We start from the raw sequence: 22,569 nt of genomic DNA, 5'->3' as shown, positions 1-22,569 counted from the left end.
CACTCCAATACTACACAAGGACACTCCAGTACTACACAAGGACACCCAGTACTACACAAGGACACTCCAGTACTACACAAGGACACTCCAATACTACACAAGGACACTCCAGTACTACACAAGGACACTCCAGTACTACACAAGGACACTCCAATACTACACAAGGACACTCCAGTACTACTCAAGGACACTCCAGTTCTATTCGAGGACACTTCAGTACTTCTCAAGGACACTTCAATACTACACAAGGGCACTCTAGTACTACACAAGGACACCCCAGTACTACACAAGGACACTCCAATACTACACAAGGACACTCCAGTACTACACAAGGACACTCCAGTACTACACAAGGACACTCCAATACTACACAAGGACACTCCAGTACTACTCAAGGACACTCCAGTTCTATTCGAGGACACTTCAGTACTTCTCAAGGACACTTCAATACTACACAAGGGCACTCCAGTACTACACAAGGACACCCCAGTACTACACAAGGACACTCCAATACTACACAAGGACACCCCAGTACTACACAAGGACACCCCAGTACTACACAAGGACACTCCAGTACTACACAAGGACACTCCAATACTACACAAGGACACCCCAGTACTACACAAGGACACTCCAGTACTACACAGGGACACCCCAGTACTACACAAGGACACCCCAGTATTACACAAGGACCCTCCAGTATTACACAATGACACTCCAGTACTACACAAGGACACTCCAATACTACACAAGGACACTCCAGTTCTATTCGAGGACACTCCAGTATTACACAAGGACACTCCAGTATTACACAAGGACACTCCAGTATTACACAAGGACACTCCAATACTACACAAGGACACTCCAGTACTACACAAGGACACACCAATACTACACAAGGACACCCCAGTACTACACAAGGATACCCCAGTACTACACAAGGACACTCCAGTATTACACAAGGACACCCCAGTACTACACAAGGACACTCCAGTACTACACAAGGACACTCCAGTACTACTCAAGGACACCCCAGTATTACACAAGGACACCCCAGTATTACACAAGGACACCCCAGTACTACACAAGGACACTCCAGTACTACACAAGAACACTCCAGTATTACACAAGGACACCCCAGTACTACACAAGGACACTGCAATATTACACAAGGAAACTCAAGTACTACACGAGGACACTCCAGTACTACACAAGGACACCCCAATACTACACAAGGACACTCCAGTACTACACAAGGACACTCCAATACTACACAAGGACACCCCAGTACTACTCAAGGACACCCAAGTACTACATAAGGACACCCCAGTACTAAACAAGGACACCCCAGTACTACACAAGGACACTCCAATACTACACAAGGACACCCCAGTACTACACAAGGACACCCCAGTACTACACAAGGACACTCCAATACTACTCAAGGACACCCCAGTACTACTCAAGGCACTCAAGTTCTATTCGAGGACACTCCAGTACTACTCAAGGACACTCCAGTACTACACAAGGACACTCCAGTACTACACAAGGACACTCCAATACTACTCAAGGACACCCCAGTACAACTCAAGGACACTCCAGTACTACTCAAGGACACCCCAGTATTACACAAGGACACTGCAATATTACACAAGAAAACTCAAGTACTACTCAAGGACACCCAAGTACTACACAAGGACACTCCAGTATTACACAAGGACACTGCAATATAACACAAGGAAACTCAAGTACTACTCAAGGACACTCCAGTACTACACAAGGACACCCCAGTACTACACAAGGACACTCTAGTATTACACAAGGACACTGCAATATTACACAAGGAATCTCAAGTACTACTCAAGTTCACCCCAGTACTACACAAGGACACCCCAGTACTAAACAAGGACACTCTAGTACTACACAAGGACACACCAATATTACACAAGGACACACCAGTACTACACAAGGACACTGCAATATTACACGAGGAAACTCAAGTACTACACGAGGACACTTCAGTACTACACAATGACACCCCAGTACTACACAAGGACACCCCAGTACTACACAAGGACACTGCAATATTACACGAGGAAACTCAAGTACTACACGAGGACACTTCAGTACTACACAAGGACACTCCAGCACTACTAAAAAATAATCCATTACTACGCTAGGACACACGAGGGCTACCCTATGACACTCTAGAATTACTCAATGACACTCCAGTACTCCTCAATGACACACGAGGACTATCCAATGATATCCTAGGATTACCAACTTACATCCTAGGACTCAAGGACACTCTAGAACAGCCAAATACACCACAAAACTGACTCAGGACTACCTAAAACTACCATAGGATACCACATGTCTACAAAAGGACACCCCAGTTCTACTAAGGACAACCCAGGACTACTTAACGAAATTCAAAGACAATCTGGGAACTCCTTAAATTGCACATAGAAAGTCCAGAACTATACAAGGACATTTCGGAACAACCAAAATACACCAAATGACTACCCAGGGACATAACTGTACTAGTCAATTACGCCTGAGGACTACTCAATGACACCCCGAGAGTAAATAAGGACACAGCAGGGCCACCAAATAACACATTAAAGGCACAGAAAAAAATCCAAAACTACACAAGGCCACCCAAAAACTACACAAGAACACTTAAAACTACCCAAGGCCAAACCAGGACTGCCCAGGACACATCGGGACTACTTTTCGGAAGTGTCTTTTTACAATAATGAATATATTTTCATGTCAAATAGTCAACACTATCCAATCAACAATGTATTGTGACATTGGGGTGATTGCAGCTTATTTAAGAAAGAATTGTCTAACCATGGAATGAATTTGATCCACTATTTTTCATTCTTTTATTGAACATATTTTCCTATTTGAAGATATATCATTCAGAATCCACTAATCATTGGCATTGGGTAGTCTGGGGCATTTTTACACTAAAGCAAATTATATTGTCGACAGAGTTTTCAAAAAAAATGTAAATGCTTTTCGATCCAATATATGTGACTTGATGGTAGATGCGGGTACATTGTACGTTACCACATGCATTGTACGCACATGTTGTGTGTAAAAGGTTACATTATTTGTAACTTCAATAAAGGTGCATTTTATGGACTTGGACGCTCCACCCCTAAATTTATTACAGCAGGAAACAAAAACAATTCTATCCAATTATTAACTAAACAAACCCTGTTTCAAATTAAGTCTTAAATAACTGTTTTCTTTTACAGGTTCAGGGAAGGATTTGTGCACGTGTTCTGCTGGTGTCCTTGTAGACAATGTAAAAGAACCCGAACCCGGCTTCGATTTCGCCGCACCCTCTTCCCAACCAGTGCCAATGCAATGTCAGAGAAATATACAGACAGAAACGGCTCTATGATGCACACAATGACTGAGTACGTTGATAACGACTCTAACGCCACACGACGCTCGCATCTCAGCAACATGGTCAATAACCGCGCTTCACCGAGGAAGGCGGATGACTTTGTTTGAAAAGAAGTGTTCACTCTTGACGTAGTGCGAAAGCAGTGTTGATTTATCATTTCGCGGGACGGCTTTCAGAGTCAATGTGTTATTTAAACTTCATTACTATTCTACAGAACAGAAAACATTAAGCATTGTGGTGTCAGTAAAGTTTAATCATTAAAAACGAGGAACTGTAAGCTGGATATACATATATGTCAGGAACTGTAAGCTTCAGATGTATCCCGTTTACAGATATGTAAGGAACAGTAAGCTTGAGATTTCTCCTGTTTACAGATATGTAGAGAACTGTAAGCTTTAGATGTCCACGTTTACAGATATGTCAGGAACTGTAAACTGGAGATGTCTCCTGTTTACAAATATGTCAGGATCTGTAAGCTGGAGATGTCTCCCGTTTACAGATATGTCAGGAACTGTAAGCTTGAGATGTCTCCCGTTTACAGATATGTAGAGAACTGTAAGCTTGAGATGTCTCCCGTTTTCAGATATGTCAGGAACTGTAAGCTTGAGATGTCTCCCGTTTACAGATATGTCAGGAACTGTAAGCTTGAGATGTCTCCCGTTTACAGATATGTCAGGAACTGTAAGCTTGAGATGTCTCCCGTTTACAGATATGTCAGGAACTGTAAGCTTGAGATGTCTCCCGTTTTCAGATATGTCAGGAACTGTAAGCTTGAGATGTCTCCCGTTTACAGATATGTCAGGAACTGTAAGCTTGAGGTGTCTCCCGTTTACAGATATGTCAGGAACTATAAGCTTGAGATGTTTCCTGTTTACAGATATGTCAGTAATTGTAAGCTTGAGATGTCCCCGTTTAGAGATATGTAAGGAACTGTAAGCTGGAGATGTCTCCCGTTTACAGATATGTCAGGAGCTGTAAGCTGGAAAAGATTCCCGTTTACAGATGTGTCAGGAACTGTAAGCTTGTGATGTCTCCCGTTAACAGATATGTCAGGAGCTGTAAGCTGGAAAAGTTTCCCGTTTACAGATATGTCAGGAACTGTTAGCTTGAGATGTTTCAGATATGTAAGGAACTGTAAGCTGGAGATGTCTCCCGTTTACAGATATATCAGGAAATGTTGCGTGAGCCTTTAGAAAACCTGGTGTTTGCACTTATTTTTGATCCGACGACATTCGATGTTTAGTCAAAGTTGCTCTTGCTTAATTGTATGTAGATCGTTATTATCATTGAGTCTGTCATCAATTTGTTGAACGCAAAACTATGCAACTTTTTCTGAAGTTCGCTGTACTGTGTGCGCATGGATACCTTTAATTGGCATTTGAATATGCGGAAAACTCGGACCAGATCATGTCTAGGTCATGCGCTTGAATTAAAAAAAAATGTGTAAAGTGACCTATCTCGAATTGTTTTTAGATCACCTAGCACATAGGTACTCAGCGTGAGCTATTGTGGGAGGGTGATTGCCCGTCCGTCCGTCGTCCGTCAGTTCGTTCTTAACATTTTTCTTCAAACAACTTTTCTTCCTCAACCACAGAGACAATTTCAACTAAACTTCACAGAAATGAGCCTTGTGTAGTACTCTTTCAGATTTCTTCAATAAAAATTGTTCCATGTAGAACTCTGGTTGCCATGGCAATCGAAAGGAAAAACGTATTATATAATAAAATAAAATAATTTCACTAAAATGTTTCAGGTATCAAATTCCTTTACCCCAAATTTATTCGTAAAAAACGCTTGGGGACGGGTCTACTTTTCACTTTATGTCTACATGCAAAACTTTTAAAATCTTCTCCTCAGAATCTGCTGACCTGATTGTAAAATAATTGCATAGAAAATTCCTTAGGTGACCCTCAATTAAATTCTTTCACCCCATGTTGGTTTATAAAAAAGTCATGGTCGTCAGGGGCGGGGAAAACTTTGAAAATCTTCTCTTCAGAAACCATTTACCTGACTTTAAAATATTTTCACAGAAATGCTCCTAATGTGAAGATATCAACTTCAAACTTCATAAACTTATTCACAGTAAAAGAGTTATGGCCCTTTGTAACTTTTTTAAACAAATGCAGTCATATTGTTATTGTATCATGTTTTAAATCCCGTTTAAAAAGGGACGTATTATAGTTTAATCTGCGGTGAACAGGTGGGCGGGCGTTTGGGCGTGCAGCATCCAGTATGTTGCCCGATCAATATGTTAGAACCCTTTGTTCAATCAGGTGAGTGATCAATGGCTATCTTGACCCTCTTGTTTTGAACATTCATGTGGAAAATCTAACGCATACATGTGAATAATATCTCCATCAAGGAATAACGTATCCATCATTATTAAAAGATTAAGATAATTAAGATTAAACGATAGGTGGTGATCATAATCAAAACGAAATTCAGCACAAAATGTGTAAGAAGTTCATTCTATAATATGAATAGCGTAAATCATGCGAAACACAACCGTTTAGCGAAATGAACGATGCGTTCATGGTAAATAAATATAAAAACGTACCTCAATAAAATGTATACTTCAAATATCAATACTTTTTGCCAGGTTTAATGAAAAAGAACATCCGTTATTTTACATTTCGATGCTTTCTTTCCCCAATTCAATGTCTAAAGAGATGGAGTCAGTTGGTAAATAAGTTCGAACACCAAAAAAGTTTGTGTTCCATTTTCTGTATATCGCCTAAATTGAACACCACATATAGTATTGGATGTTATTACTAAGGTTAGATAGATTGTGTTAAATAATAAATGCCTTTAATTTAAACAATGTAACAGTGACAAGCTTGAGCTAATAGGCAGTTGCATATAAATAATTAAATTGTAATTGTAGTACTGCTGAAAAATAAGCACGAACCTAATTTCCGATGTTTTATGTATTTTGAGCATATACAAGTACAGTGATACATTTTTCCTGTGAACATGCATAATGAATGTTATAAGTATGTTGTTTTTCAAAATGGAATCAGTATTTTTCATAAGTTTAATATGTGCGCTTCATAGATAAGCTTTATTTTGAGTATTTGCTATTAACTTGGTGGCTTGTAAGTATATGAACAAGTCCAATTAAAATGCAAAACTAGACTGTTCATTTTGTCATGCATTATCTCAGTTTTGGCTATCCTATTAGTAAATACCACTTCATTCAGATGTGGTTAACGTACAGTCGAAACCTGTTGGCTCGAACTCGATTTCTCCGACGGCTCGAACTGGATGGTAAGGACTGATTTCTTTGAACTGAATTTTATCAATCCCGCTTGGCTAGACTCCCCGATGCTCGAGGTATTTTCGCCGGTCCCTTGGAGTTCAAGCCAACGGGGTTCGATTGTAGCTCATTTGTTTTTATACATATACATATACATGTATAACAAAAACGGAAAATAAAACTTTTATTAAGATTTCTACATAAATACACTATCTTAACACATGCATTTGTATTACATCAACAAGGAAAACATACAGTATTGTTCATGTTGCAGTACTGGAAGCAGTATGAGAACAGTGGAATAACAGTATTTAAGAATATTTATTAAGAATAGCATGCAAATATATACAGTAGTGATTTTTAACATAATTTCAGAGCTTTTCTAACTTTTCTAAGTTTTATGTATTTCTCTTAATAACTACATTTCATGCGCGTTTACATACAGAATGGAACTCATCTTCAACATCAACTTGGTTTCAACAAATACAATAACATTCAATACGTCATTAACGTTCAGTATATATGTAACTCTACAATTGAATTCGTAATCAAAAGCATTTACATTTTAATTTTGTTGATAATCAAGCACAAATGCGAAACCATAAACTTTTAGATATTTTATACCATGAGTAACCTAGTTAGGATAGCATTTACAACTATCAGTTCCTACTTGTATTTATATAACTCTTAACAATATTGAGTTGTTCCTGCTAATACCACCTAACACTTAATTATCCGTACACATCTACTAATATTTATGTATACCAGATTACTTGGCCCGCCGAGTAACCGCTTTTTGTAATAAATCAATATCAAACATATCTAAAGAAAGCTTAGAGAAAATTTATGTTTGAAAATCGAGTCTGATGAGGCTAAAATTCTTTTATAATAAGAACATGATCAACAATTGGAATTGAGTTTGTCACTTAAAATCTGTCATTTAATACTAATACACAGATAATGTGCATGTCATGTTAAGGAACAACTAGACGTAAAAGTATTGGTTCAAGATATTTGTAAATTGACCCCTATTTCCTATCGAATTCTTGCAATTTAACATATACACAGATTTTACAATATTGGTAAGGAATCACTTCCATGGTTAGCAATGAACACATTTGTATCAATGTATGGTCTAGCACTCCAATAACTGGTCCAAGTCCTGTTCACTTGCCAATTATGTCAGGGTGAAGACATTGGTACATATAGCATATGTGCCTGTATTTAAGGTACTACCTTCACAACCACATGTCGCTGTGTAGGGCTGCTTTTTTTAAAGCAAAATCAGTCTTCATCGCATAAAAACAATTTCAGCCCATGTTTTCAACAATGCAGTTGCTGCTACCGGTTGGTTCATCATTACAGGCTGAAGTGTACCGTTGTTCGCATTTTCTTTGTATCCAAACAGTATCGGTGGTGGTAGATGATGTCTTCCAATTATAAAAAGTGTCGCCATATCCAAAGCTGATATAACACATCGAAGGCAATATGCAGTGATAAAATGAATATAGATATCTTTGCAGATGATTCTACATTGCATTAGGCGGTCTCTTATCTCTTAGAAATTAAACATAAGCTTCAAATTAGTCTTAATTGCATATAAATTTGATGCAAGGTAAACAGTATGTTATTGCATCCAATTAAACCGATATGTATGGTCATTGGAGTATCATTTAAAACGAAACAACACCCGACTTGCATCTAATAATGAACTAAATTAGAAAATCTTAATGAAAAAAAAAACTACTTGGTACTTACATTGATAATAACCTCAAGTGTCATACATAGACAGAATTTGTCCGTAAAAAGTAAACTCAAAAGTTTCACTTTCAAAAACAGCTATCTATTATCTGACTGATAAGATGAAATATATGTTCTATAACTCATATATATATATACTTCCGTTATTTAATTACTGTTCTCAAATTTGGGACAAAGGCAATGGTTCAAATGTTAATAAAATAAACATTCTACAAAGAAGAGTGGCAAGAATACTATTAAAAAGACCACAGCGGTCTTCACATTGTGGATTGTAGCAATAGTTAAAATGGTTAGCAATAACATATTAAATGTTTCTATCATACTGCCGTACTTGTATAGAAAACCATGCATGGTATGTTACTTACATACCTGTCTGATCTTTTAACATTAAAGTATCTTATTTGCCATAGGTTGCCTAGAATAAATTATCGCAAGTCTACTAGATTCCTTTTCATATAACAGTATGCACGTATGGAATGAAATACCTATAGTCAGAAATGTCCACAAATTGGCAAAGTTCAAATTGGCAAAGTTCAAATTGGCAAAGTTCAAATTGGCAAAGTTCAAATTTAAGTATAAAGCTTTTCTTTGTGAATAAACATTTAATCATTCTAGTAGACTTGAAATCCGACTGTACATAATTAAACAATTTATCAAAACGTTACATTCATTATTATAGTTCGCACTTATTGAAAAATAAGTCGGGTGTTTGTCGGTAGGTGCTTGAAATTCGCTGAAATGATACATGTGTTTACCATTGTTTATCATTCATTAATGCTTCATTTGAGTTTTTTTTTATCCTTTTTGCTATTTGAATGATGACATGAACATGTTTGAATTGTGTACTTGTGTTTAACATAATTAATATGTTTAATTATTCATTAATTCTTTATATGACTTGTAGTATTATGTATACATGTGTTAATTGTGTAAAGCTGTATGTCATTATGATTTGTTTTAGAAGGCCATAATGAAAATATGATGCTTTATAGTTAATACTGTCATTATGTCATGTGTTACCTTCTTAAAAATAAAGTGATTATTATTATTATTATTATTATTATTATTATTATTATTATTATTATTATTGATAATGCAGAAAATATTTTCTGTTGTGGGGAGATTATTTCAATGCCTTTGAATTTTGGATTAAATGTTGAACATCCGCTGCTGCCGTAAAGATCAGCTATAAATGTTACACAGTGCAGTTCTGTGTATGTGGTTTAATGAGGCCTCTTCACCCATATCTTTAAAGAAGCTTGTTGTGTCATAGCAAAATAAGCAATACAATGATTGCATATAATTGATTTGGTCTTAAGATAACATGTCACATAAGTTTTGAACTGGAATATAGCATTTGATCTCGGTATGAATACCAGTCCTGCCAATACTCATATACATTTCTCACTATTTTGGCTGTGAGATGGAGTTTAAGTCATACTTAAACATCAGTTTATGGATTGAAAACTAATATTATGTCAGAGCCTATTTTCCTTGCATATGCTGCATGGATGATCATTCTTGGGGAATCTTTTATTTCTTCAAATGAATCATCTGGTAATAGGAGACATCCTTCGCACGCCACTATAATAAATAGAGATTCACTTCCTTTCAGTTCACAAGCAGAGTGCTCATCATTATTGTCAGTTTAATATGTAATGAGGCTCCGTGTTCTTGCTTAATAATGTTAATGTTTTCCTATCGTTTGGTATGGCGAAATCTCCCTGAATATGCAATGTTTTTGTTGAACTATCACCACGCCCATTTCTGGTTTGTGTCTTCAAACTGCTGTTACTGTATATGACAAAACCTAAATGAACAGTTTTCACCTTTGTTATGTTACTAGCATTTTTAAAGACATGTTTCATGATTAATTCTGCCTTCTTTCGAAGGATAAGATGTTCAAAATGTGTTCAAAGAGACAGAAAGAGGTTTTCCATCAAATTTTAATGTTTCTAAAGACCTTCTCGCATAGTCATGAAAGTCTGCTTGTTAGCATATCAGCATTGTACCGTTTAAAAAGGCTTCTTGGGACAGGCGTGTTTTCCAAGGCGATTACGCGTTCTGTTGGTACTTTTTGTAGGCATTTATCATTTTCTGCCTTTGTATCCATTTTCTTATGGTCAATTTACTGAATAATGGTTGGTCTGAACCATCTGGTTTTGATATTATTATTTCCGATACAGATGCCTTCAATATTTTCCCGCCCTTATCGATGCAGCCTAACATATTAAAAAGTATTTTAGGTGCCTTTTTGGCATTGAATTGTATCAACAAACGAACAGTTGAACAGGCAAACATTGTTTTCTCTTTTGGTTTCTGCATGATGGATTTCATCTTTATAAGCCGAATGACATTCATTTTTGTGGAACATTTGATTATCTGGATACTAATGGTCGTGAGAGAAAACATCGTGCCATGGCTCATCTTTCATTGTTAGACCAATGATTCTGACTGTGCCCTTTAGAGCTTTATTTTCTGTATTTTTCAGAGTACAGTCCGGCCAGACTGTGTTGAATTTGCCACTCCACAATTTGACTGTAATAAACTTGTAGGAATTCCTTCTTCCATTTCTCTTGGTAGCCTTTTCAAGTCTGGATGCAAACAACAATGGAAGTACTTATGGACAGTCGACAAAGATTAGTGATTTGATGATATGAACCGTTTTAAAGGTTCTAAAACGCATGAAAATGATAATCATAAATTTATGTTGAATAGTTTAGTTTTCCCAGCAGTACTTGTCCAAATATATCTCCGTTTTTGACAAAATAATGTGAAATATTTACACCTCAACTTCCATTCCTTAAATAAACTGCCGTTCGGAAATTGCTTTTATCAATCGATGAACGCAACATCTTCGGATATGTTCGGATCGCAATTCATCGCATAACAATATACATAAAAACTGTTGATCTTTTTATTGTTTGTTTTGTGTCAGCAGGTCCCGTAAAATATATACAACATTTTAGAAATTGTTATATTTGAAATGTATTGATGCCATAAGCGTTTCAATTTTACGTTTAAAAGTATTTTCAAGTGGTTGATCTTTTCCCGCGTTATTGTGACGTCATTTTAAAAAATGTTTCCGATTACAGTTCGGTCGTTCTATTTACAAAAAGAGTAAGAAAGGATTACTGAAAGGTTTTCTTAAATGAAATGAAGTGTTTTTTCAACAATAAGTGAATGAAATGATGACATCAACCCCGCAATTAATTCCTTAAATAACCTATAAATATAACATATTATTCACGTATGACAAAATATTGTCGAATCAATAGTTCTCGTTATTTGTTAAGTCAACGTCATTAGAATAGAACTTAATACTGCCTCATCAAATCAACTTTGACTTAAGTGAAAAATCAAACAAACACATTTCTTTTGAAGAAAACAACAATGTTCGTCGTTTCGTCGTTTACAATATTGTCAGGGTTCATACAGGCGCATACAATATTGTCAGGGTTCATACAGGCGCATACAATATTGTCAGGGTTCATACAGGCGCATTTTTTATGAATATGCTAATTCCCAGTTACTGATCTATATATTTAGTCGAGATGTGTTTGGGGGTGGGGGAATTATATATAGTCGACAACCATCATGCAAATTCAGATTATTAACCCTGTAACAGTGCCAACTTTTAAAGACGGACATCGTGTATCATCTGTTAATTGTCCGGTTATATGGTTCGACCAACGGCTTCAATTTAGGTTTCTAGAAGCTGAACTATGAACACTGTAGAATCATGACTGTTCACTCACGTTGCACTATTTATTTATTACATAATATCACGACATCGCAATATCTTGTTAGTTTAGTAAATAATAGGATACACATATTTATTCTCCACAAAAATGATATGTTTATATATTAATGTTATTCGATATAAAGGTTTGGCAGAATAATGCACGACAGTTGAAGGACACCGGGATATTGGGTCCAGCTTGTCTATACATGAATATTCACCAAGTACACAACCGATAAACATATTTAAACTTAAAATCACCGTAAGGCTCTTTCCTAATTATGAGAAATCTTTAAGCCGCCATATGGATACCGTAGGCATCCACAGCCGAAAGTGTTTACCTAGGGTCGTAATGGGATCCATGAATACCTCCACTCCACCCGCAATAAAATTAAACAACCTTTTAGCGGTCAATATGCCAAAAGAAACCGTGCTCTTAAAAGACAAACAGCTTAGGCTTAGTGTAGGTATAGATGAATGGGGTACTATTTTAAATACATGTACACATTAAACAGCTAGGCGAGCCAATATGTATGACTTCGTAAAAAGCTGCTGAAATGCCATTTAAAAGCAAGTCTGGGTCTAGATTGGTCTGATGGACGCCGTCATTATCCAAAAAGGGGGGAGGGTGCTGAAAGCCTTTAGCTCCGTTTGTTTTTAATAGTGGCCACCAAATTCAAATTTAAATTTTGCAGCATATCATTCCAAGCCCTTTTTGGACGGACTCTATGGCTTTCACGTTGGACGAAAAATGCCAAACTTCACGAGGTAGCACTTTGGACCAAATTAACCAGGGCAGCTGCTGTTTCTTGAATTCCAAAAGCTTCTCAAACTCGGACATAATACCGAAAGTTTTTACCTGACCTATATCATTAGCCCCACAATGTAGTGTGGGGGAACCCTTTATTTCAGCAAAAAAGGAAATAAGTGTTTGACTTGTTTAAAGGGCATTCACTCGAATCCCTGCCAATCGATTCAAACGTGTTTGAGACCGAGATAAGAGCCGACTTCCGGCAGTCTTGCCTTGATAAAATATTTTTAATGATCGATGAACCGATACACCAGATTGAAATGGAAAGTAATGGGGAAGACAGTTAAAATTGTGCCAAACTGATAGCAATGTTAAGTGACGATTTTTATTAAACAAGAACTTAAATATTAATTGTTTATACCGACTGGGTCAAGTTAGTTCTGACCTTGGCAAACAACGGCTAGATCCTGAAGTGTACTTTGATGTTTAATAACATATTGGGTCGCCTGACACTTTGTATCTGCTCAGCAGGAATGCCTTTAAAACAAATGTGGTGGCTGCACCAAACCTAAATCTATGAGAACTGAACCGCGTATAGTCAAGACCTGCGTCACCCAATGCCTTTTTTGCGCACCGATGTGAACTGATACGTAGTGACCGGGGAGCCATGATATGTTAGAATAGGGTCCCGCAACTTTTGGGCACACGCACAGGTACTGCAAGATGGAGCGAAAGGGACAAACTGGGTATGTTTTTTGTTTTTAGACCAGCACACTAAAAGCGCCTAGTGACGTGGATCTCGATCAAGCGAACACTTATTGCAATAAATAACGCGATACTTCGCGAGGTATCAGTCCATTGGGGCTAATCTCGCCGAGTAAACATATAAACTGATAGACGTAGCTTTTTAAACTGACTGAAAATCAGTAGGCCGAGATACACAATGGATGGTTTATTTACCAATTTCTGGTTAATAAATGTGCAATAGTGTGGGACAAATATTTGATGGATGTGCCCTACTTTGAAAGTGATAAACTAAAACATTATTCGATCAAAAGAAGGGATAAATCTTTCGACAAAGACAAGTCGTTAAAGGCATTCAAATATTTTGAGGGTGGATTCGTTCATCATTTAGGGTATGCCAAGTTGTTAAATAGTGAAAAAGAACTTTATTTGATAAATGCACGTGTGTTGGCTTCGTACCAGGGGAAATCGTACCAGACCTATGTTGCAATTGACAGACTGACTACCATTCCAGTTGGGGAGCCTGTGAATGCAACATCAACATTTCTGAATGTGAATATAGGATAAATGCTTATTTAAGTTTTCTATATAGATTTTATTTTTGATTTTAAAGAAAAAATAAATAAAACATTAGCTATGATTCAATAGTTTATAAATGTCAGGACCTATCACTGTGCACATATCCAGTTTGTTCATTTATCTATTTAAATGTATCATAGCTAGGTAATACTCAATTATTCTATTTATATGAAATGATATAAAGCATTTGCAATATTTTGTCAGCAGGTCTCATAAATGGATCAACTGTCTCTACGATGAGTATGTTACATACAACCAAGTATAATTTAACTTTACTAGTCACTCATTTTATTTTTTTTATTTTAAGATTGCAAGAAAAAAAGAGTAAAAAGACGTATTACACATCTCAAACGATGAAATATTACCTGCTACAGAAATAGATTGTGATCAACCAAAGGTTAAATTATTTGACGATTATGTTTGTTTAAAAAAACAGAACGACATAATTGATTACTTTATTCAGGGCAGGTATAAACAAACGTATTAAAACGGTTTAAATGTTCCCATTATATGTCTTATGACATGTTTTACCCATCAAAAGGGAGTCAAACAGTTTTTGCACTGAGCAAAATATTCATAAAAATATTTACAATTCTGCATTTAGGAAACCATATGATTTTATTCATTTAGACAAACTATTAAAGTAATTTTAAAAGAAACTTTTATGGAACCCTATAGTTAATGGGGTTATATGATAGTATTTCCGGAGATTCACGAAGCAACCAGACAAATACAAGCACACAAAATATGTTTTAGACACGACATTGAACTATCAGACTGTGTTAAAAAGAAACAGCTAGTCAATTACCTTCACAAAGGTACAGACTAAGTAAATAGTTTACATAGCAATCCTTACATGCATAATGATTCAATAGAAAATCTTGTTAATTCCAACAAAACCATATGATTGCGTTAACAAACGGGTTGTGATGAAGCAAATTCGCAAAACCTTAAGTGAATATGATATTTAGAGTTTACTAGGTATGATTGCGACTTTAACACAACAAACAAATGCTGATATTACAAAACTTGAAACAAATATTCAGTCTTACATATCTTAAATTCAAGAAGCTCAGGAGAGTGTAAACATTCAAATAGATGGGTAAGTAAAAGTATTCAAGGGTGCCGAATAATCAGACAAAGCTTCTGAAAAGGAGTTACTTAAAAATAGCTACTGGAATGAAAGCCAGAATAATGCCGAGATCCGATTCCGTCCTTATTCTCATAATATGGCAGAGTTTATGAAGACATAAATCTACAGGCATATTATATACTCCTACGTTAATTAATTCTCCTATTTGTCTCCTATTAATTCCTACGTAAGAAAAAAATCAATTTGATTTTACATTTTTTATTATCATTGCTTTAAAAAGTCTAACAAATTCTATAATTTATAAAAAAAAAAAGCTTGCAATCATAAGCATATTTGAAATTTTAATTTTGAGTAATTGATTCCGCTTCTTATTTTTCACATAACTATATGTATTTATATGTAATACTTATAGGGGTCTATATAATTGTTAATAGCTGAAAATAAAACTACAATATTTAAATTGTCAAAATGTATTAAATAATCTGTAAAACAGAGAATTTCTCTTACTTGATAATTAGTATAATATGCTCATCCACACATTTTGTATGCATTTATTTGCATTTGCTCATGACAACCTATTTATTTCTATTTGTATTCAACCTACATCGGTTCTGTAGTATGTGACTTGTTAAATTCATATTTGTAAATGTGTTTGATAGTATTTGACTATGTACTGTGATGGTATACGTCTAATAAAATTATGTTCTGTTGTGTTCTGTTCTATATAAGTGTTAGTATTACGGCGCCTGGTCTTTTATGTCCCAAAAGGTGGCTTATTGTTGTTTTTTTAACGGGTGGACAATTCATGTAAAATTATGTATGCATAAAAAACAGCATTTATTCTTAAAGCTGCACTCTCACAAATTGAACGTTTTGACAACTTTTTTATTTTTGTCTTGGAACGAGCCAATTTTTGCGAAAATCCATGGAAACCACATTTAAGTCCACAAATTGATGTTTTATGCATTTTTCTTAAACCGTTAGTAAAGGTTTAAGCCATAAAACATTAATTTTCGAACGGAAATATGATCATTTACGATCTGATCTTTTGTCAGCAATCTTATATCATTGGTTTGCAGATATTTACGCAAAATTTGCTCTTTCCATGAAAAAAAAAGTTGTAAAAAAGGTATATCTGGAACCATCGTTTTAAAAACAAATATGTTGCTTAAAGTTAAAGTTTTCATGTAACTTATAATATTGTCATCATATTTTGTGTTTCATGCACAATCTGCTCATTATTTGTATCATTTATTATTACACCGTCTGCGAAATAATTGTATTTGAATGTTGTTTTATTGCGTATTTTCTATATATACAGAATCAAGCTCTGACAGATACTGGTGCTAAAGTCTGATGATTATTTTTAACTGCTTGAAACGATAGTCCTAACATCAATCAGAACGCGTGGAGGCAGATAGTTATTTCAGGCGACGAGACATTATATTTTGACACGAAATATGCCCGGAAATATTCTGCAAAGATAAAATTATTCCCTATTAATGATTACTTGTCACAATATTTATTCTGAAATTATTCCGAGAACATTTTGCAGATAATTACATTGAACACAACACTGCGCTCTCAGCTTACTGGCATTTGGCAAAACACAATCTCGCCCTAAATCGCTGTCTCAGCGTATCGGCATTTGGTCAGAACATCATCGCGCTCTAAATCGCGTTCTCAGCGACTGGCATTTGGTCAGAACATCATCACGCTAAAATCGCTCTCTCAGCGTACTGGCATTTGGTCAGAACATCATCACGCGCTTAATTGCTCTCTCAGCATACTGGCATTTGGTCAGAACATCATCGCGCTCTAAATCGCTCTCTCAGCGTACTGGCATTAGGTCAGAACATCATCACGCGCTTATTTGCTCTCTAAGCGTACTGGCATTTGGTCAGAACATCATCGCGCTCTAAATCGCTCTCTCAGCGTACTGGCATTTGGTCAGAACATCATCACGCGCTTAATTGCTCTCTCAGCGTACTGGCATTTGGTCAGAACATCATCACGCGCTTAATTGCTTTCTCAGCGTACTGGCATTTGGTCAGAACATCATCACGCGCTTAATTGCTCTCTCAGCGTACTGGCATTTGATCAGAACATCATCGCGCTCTAAATTGCTCTCTCAGGGTACTGGCATTTAGTAAGAACATCATCGCACTTTAAATCGCTCTCTCAGCGTACTGTCATTTGGTCAGAACATCATCGCGCTTTAAATCGCTATCTCAATGTACTGGTATTTGGTCAGAACGTTATCACGCTTTAAATCGAACTCACAGCGCCCTGGCAATTCGTCAGCACATCATCGCTCTCTAAATCGCTCTCTCATTATACTGGCATCGAATCAGAATACAATCGCGCGCTTAACCCTCGGAGTATTCATAAAACGGCTTAAGTCATCCCCTATCTGAAATCAATTTCCTAAGTTAATTTTCTCACTGATCATATTATATGATAACTTACTATTATCTTATATACTTTATCTCCATAGATTTTATTGAATTTAGATGCTTTAAAAACAACCAACCTTATATATTTCTTTTTTGTGACTACGAAACTGTAAAGAAATGAAAAAGGTAAGAAATGAAATTTTATATGAGTTCTACCCCCGGCAAAGAGTCAGAAAAACATCGGGCTCTGAATCGCTCTCCCAATATACTGGCCTTGTGTAGAAGCACCATTGCGCGCTAACTGAACTGATATTTGGTCAGAACACCATTACGCCCTCATGCACTGACATTGGGTTAATCATCCGTTCGGCCCTAAATTAATTGGTACATGGTCAGAACACCGTTGCGCCCTAAATGTAGTGGCATTGGGTCAGAACACCATTGTGCCCTCAATGTAGTGGCATTGGGTCAGAACACCATTGCGCACTCAATGTAGTGGCATTGGGTCAGAACACCGTTGCGCCCTCAATGTAGTGGCATTGGGTCAGAACACCATTGTGCCCTGAATGTAGTGGCATTGGGTCAGAACACCATTGCGCCCTCAATGTAGTGGCATTGGGTCAGAACACTATAGCGCCCTCAATGTAGTGGCATTGGGTCAGAACACCATTGCGCCCTCAATGTAGTGGCATTGGGTCAGAACACCATTGCGCACTCAATGTAATGGCATTGGATCTGAACACCATTGCACCCTCAATGTAGTGGCATTGGATCAGAACACCATTGCGCCATCAATGTAGTGGCATTGAGCCAGAACACCGTTGCGTCCTAAATATACTGGCATTGGTATAAAACACCACTGGGCCCTAAATGTATTGGCTCAAAACGCCCGGTTAGCTCAATCGGTAGAGCGTTGGACTCTGAATCGGACGACCCGGGTTCGATTCCCGGGCGGGCCAGGTCACTTCTGTTGTGATTGGTTATGAAATCCTTTCTACGACCATTCGCACTGTACCACTGCCCATGGCATGTACAGAAGTTGTCAGTTCCTTGCAGAGGTGAAGGCACCTAGTACTGGTTCTGCCCAGGATAGGTGTGCGGTGGTCGAACTGTCACTCTGGGACCCTTCAATGTGCTCACGCCGGGACCCGGAGTGTAAACTACTAACACCACCAATGTATTGGCATTTGGTCTGAACACCATTGCACACTCAATCTACTGCCATTGGGTCAGAAAACCATTGCGCACTCAGACCACTGGTATTGGGTCAGAACACCATTACGCTCCCAATGTACTGGCATTGGATCAGAACACAATTGCGCACTCAATACACTGGCATCGGGTCAGAACACCATTACGCTCCCAATGTACTGGCATTGGATCAGAACACAATTGCGCACTCAATACACTGGCATCGGGTCAGAACACCATTACGCTCCAAATGTACTGGCATTGTATCCGAACACAATTGCGCACTCAATACACTGGCATCGGGTCAGAACACCATTACGCTCCCAATGTACTGGCATTGGATCAGAACACAAGTGCGCACTCAATACACTGGCATCGGATCAGAACACCATTACGCCTTTAAGGAACTTGCAATAAGTCTGAAATCCATCGCGCCCTCAATGTACTGGCATCAACCCGGAACACTATTGAGCACTTAATATACTGGTTTAGGGGCTGAACCCCATTACGCTCTCTATGTCCTGGCATTAGGTCAGAACACCATTGCGTCTTCAATGTCATTGCATTGGGTCAGATTACCATTGCGCCCTTTATGTTCTGGCATTGGGTCAGAAAATCATTTGCACTTTATACTGGCATTAGGTATATGAACACGATTGCCCCCTCAATGTACTGGCATTAGGTATTAACACTATTGCACCCACAATGCACTGGCATTGCGTCAGAACACCATTGCATTCTAAGTGTACTGGCATGTGTACAAGCATTGGGTCAGAACACCATTGCATTCTTAGTGTACAGCCATTGGGTCAGAACATTATTGCATTCTTAGTGTACAGGCATTGGGTCAGAACACCATTGCATTCTTAGTGTACTGGCATTGGGTCAGAACACTATTGCATTCTTAGTGTACAGGCATTGGGTCAGAACATTATTGCATTCTTAGTGTACAGGCATTGGGTCAGAACACCACTGCATTCTTAGTGTACTGGCATTGGGTCAGAACACCGTTGCATTTTAAGTGTACTGGCATTTGGTCAGAACGTTATCACGCTTTAAATCGAACTCACAGCGCCCTGGCAATTCGTCAGCACATCATCGCTCTCTAAATCGCTCTCTCATTATACTGGCATCGAATCAGAATACAATCGCGCGCTTAACCGCACTCTCGGAGTATTCATAAAACGGCTTAAGTCATCCCCTATCTGAAATCAATTTCCTAAGTTAAGTTTCTCACTGATCATATTATATGATAACTTACTATTATCTTATATACTTTATCTCCATAGATTTTATTGAATTTAGATGCTTTAAAAACAACCAACCTTATATATTTCTTTTTTGTGACTACGAAACTGTAAAGAAATGAAAAAGGTTAGAAATGAAATTTTATATGAGTTCTACCCCCGGCAAAGAGTCAGAAAAACATCGGGCTCTGAATCGCTCTCCCAATATACTGGCCTTGTGTAGAAGCACCATTGCGCGCTAACTGAACTGATATTTGGTCAGAACACCATTACGCCCTCATGCACTGACATTGGGTTAATCATCCGTTCGGCCCTAAATTAATTGGTACTTGGTCAGAACACCGTTGCGCCCTAAATGTAGTGGCATTGGGTCAGAACACCATTGTGCCCTCAATGTAGTGGCATTGGGTCAGAACACCATTGCGCACTCAATGTAGTGGCATTGGGTCAGAACACCGTTGCGCCCTCAATGTAGTGGCATTGGGTCAGAACACCATTGTGCCCTGAATGTAGTGGCATTGGGTCAGAACACCATTGCGCCCTCAATGTAGTGGCATTGGGTCAGAACACTATAGCGCCCTCAATGTAGTGGCATTGGGTCAGAACACCATTGCGCCCTCAATGTAGTGGCATTGGGTCAGAACACCATTGCGCACTCAATGTAGTGGCATTGAGCCAGAACACCGTTGCGTCCTAAATATACTGGCATTGGTATAAAACACCACTGGGCCCTAAATGTATTGGCTCAGAACGCCCGGTTAGCTCAATCGGTAGAGCGTTGGACTCTGAATCGGACGACCCGGGTTCGATTCCCGGGCGGGCCAGGTCACTTCTGTTGTGATTGGTTATGAAATCCTTTCTACGACCATTCGCACTGTACCACTGCCCATGGCATGTACAGAAGTTGTCAGTTCCTTGCAGAGGTGAAGGCACCTAGTACTGGTTCTGCCCAGGATAGGTGTGCGGTGGTCGAACTGTCACTCTGGGACCCTTCAATGTGCTCACGCCGGGACCCGGAGTATAAACTACTAACACCACCAATGTATTGGCATTTGGTCTGAACACCATTGCACACTCAATCTACTGCCATTGGGTCAGAAAACCATTGCGCACTCAGACCACTGGTATTGGGTCAGAACACCATTACGCTCCCAATGTACTGGCATTGGATCAGAACACAATTGCGCACTCAATACTCTGGCATCGGGTCAGAACACCATTACGCTCCAAATGTACTGGCATTGTATCCGAACACAATTGCGCACTCAATACACTGGCATCGGGTCAGAACACCATTACGCTCCCAATGTACTGGCATTGGATCAGAACACAAGTGCGCACTAAATACACTGGCATCGGATCAGAACACCATTACGCCTTTAAGGAACTTGCAATAAGTCTGAAATCCATCGCGCCCTCAATGTACTGGCATCAACCCGGAACACTATTGAGCACTTAATATACTGGTTTAGGGGGTGAACCCCATTACGCTCTCTATGTCCTGGCATTAGGTCAGAACACCATTGCGTCTTCAATGTCATTGCATTGGGTCAGATTACCATTGCGCCCTTTATGTTCTGGCATTGGGTCAGAAAATCATTTGCACTTTATACTGGCATTAGGTATGAACACGATTGCCCCCTCAATGTACTGGCATTAGGTATTAACACTATTGCACCCACAATGCACTGGCATTGCGTCTGAACACCATTGCATTCTAAGTGTACTGGCATGTGTAAAAGCATTGGGTCAGAACACCATTGCATTCTTAGTGTACAGCCATTGGGTCAGAACATTATTGCATTCTTAGTGTACAGGCATTGGGTCAGAACACCATTGCATTCTTAGTGTACTGGCATTGGGTCAGAACACTATTGCATTCTTAGTGTACAGGCATTGGGTCAGAACATTATTGCATTCTTAGTGTACAGGCATTGGGTCAGAACACCACTGCATTCTTAGTGTACTGGCATTGGGTCAGAACACCGTTGCATTTTAAGTGTACTGGCATTGGGTCACAGAACACCATTGCATTCTTAGTGTACTGGCATTGGGTCAGAACATCAATTTATTCTTAGTGTACTGGCATTGGATCAGAACATCATTGCATTCTTAGCGTACTGGCATTGGGTCAGAACATTATTTCATTCGTAGTGTACTGGCATTGGGTAAGAACACCATTGCATTATTAGTGTGCTGGCATTGGGTTAGAACACCACGGCGCTCTTAGTGTTCTGGCATTGGGTTAGAACACCACGGCGTTCTAAGTGTACTGGCATTGGGTTAGAACACCATTGCATTCTTAGTGTACTGGCATTGGGTCAGAACACCATTTCATTCTTAGAGTACTTGCATTGGGTCAGAACATTATTTCATTCTTAGTGT

The 22,569-nt window shown here is 38.2% G+C and overlaps 1 protein-coding gene and 2 non-coding genes across 3 annotated transcripts in view; all 3 read left to right on the top strand.

The window, feature by feature from the left end:
• Window positions 1-9,481, top strand: part of LOC128222592 (tachykinin-like peptides receptor 99D) — a 71,543-nt gene extending 62,062 nt beyond the window's left edge. The window contains exon 6 of the mRNA XM_052931687.1: window positions 3,270-9,481. Coding sequence (XP_052787647.1) covers window positions 3,270-3,531 — 262 coding nt within the window. The 3' untranslated portion in view covers window positions 3,532-9,481. The remainder of the gene's footprint in view (window positions 1-3,269) is intronic.
• Window positions 9,482-18,632: 9,151 nt separating this feature from the next.
• Window positions 18,633-18,705, top strand: Trnaq-cug (transfer RNA glutamine (anticodon CUG)). The gene has a single exon. It is a non-coding gene; the product is annotated as a tRNA-Gln (tRNA).
• Window positions 18,706-20,935: 2,230 nt separating this feature from the next.
• Window positions 20,936-21,008, top strand: Trnaq-cug (transfer RNA glutamine (anticodon CUG)). The gene has a single exon. It is a non-coding gene; the product is annotated as a tRNA-Gln (tRNA).
• Window positions 21,009-22,569: the final 1,561 nt, after the last annotated feature.

This window comes from Mya arenaria, chromosome 2 (assembly GCF_026914265.1).
Source record: "Mya arenaria isolate MELC-2E11 chromosome 2, ASM2691426v1".
Taxonomy (NCBI): domain Eukaryota; kingdom Metazoa; phylum Mollusca; class Bivalvia; order Myida; family Myidae; genus Mya; species Mya arenaria.
The sequence above is the reverse complement of the archived record's forward strand: the minus strand, read 5'-3'. Positions and strand labels throughout refer to the sequence as shown.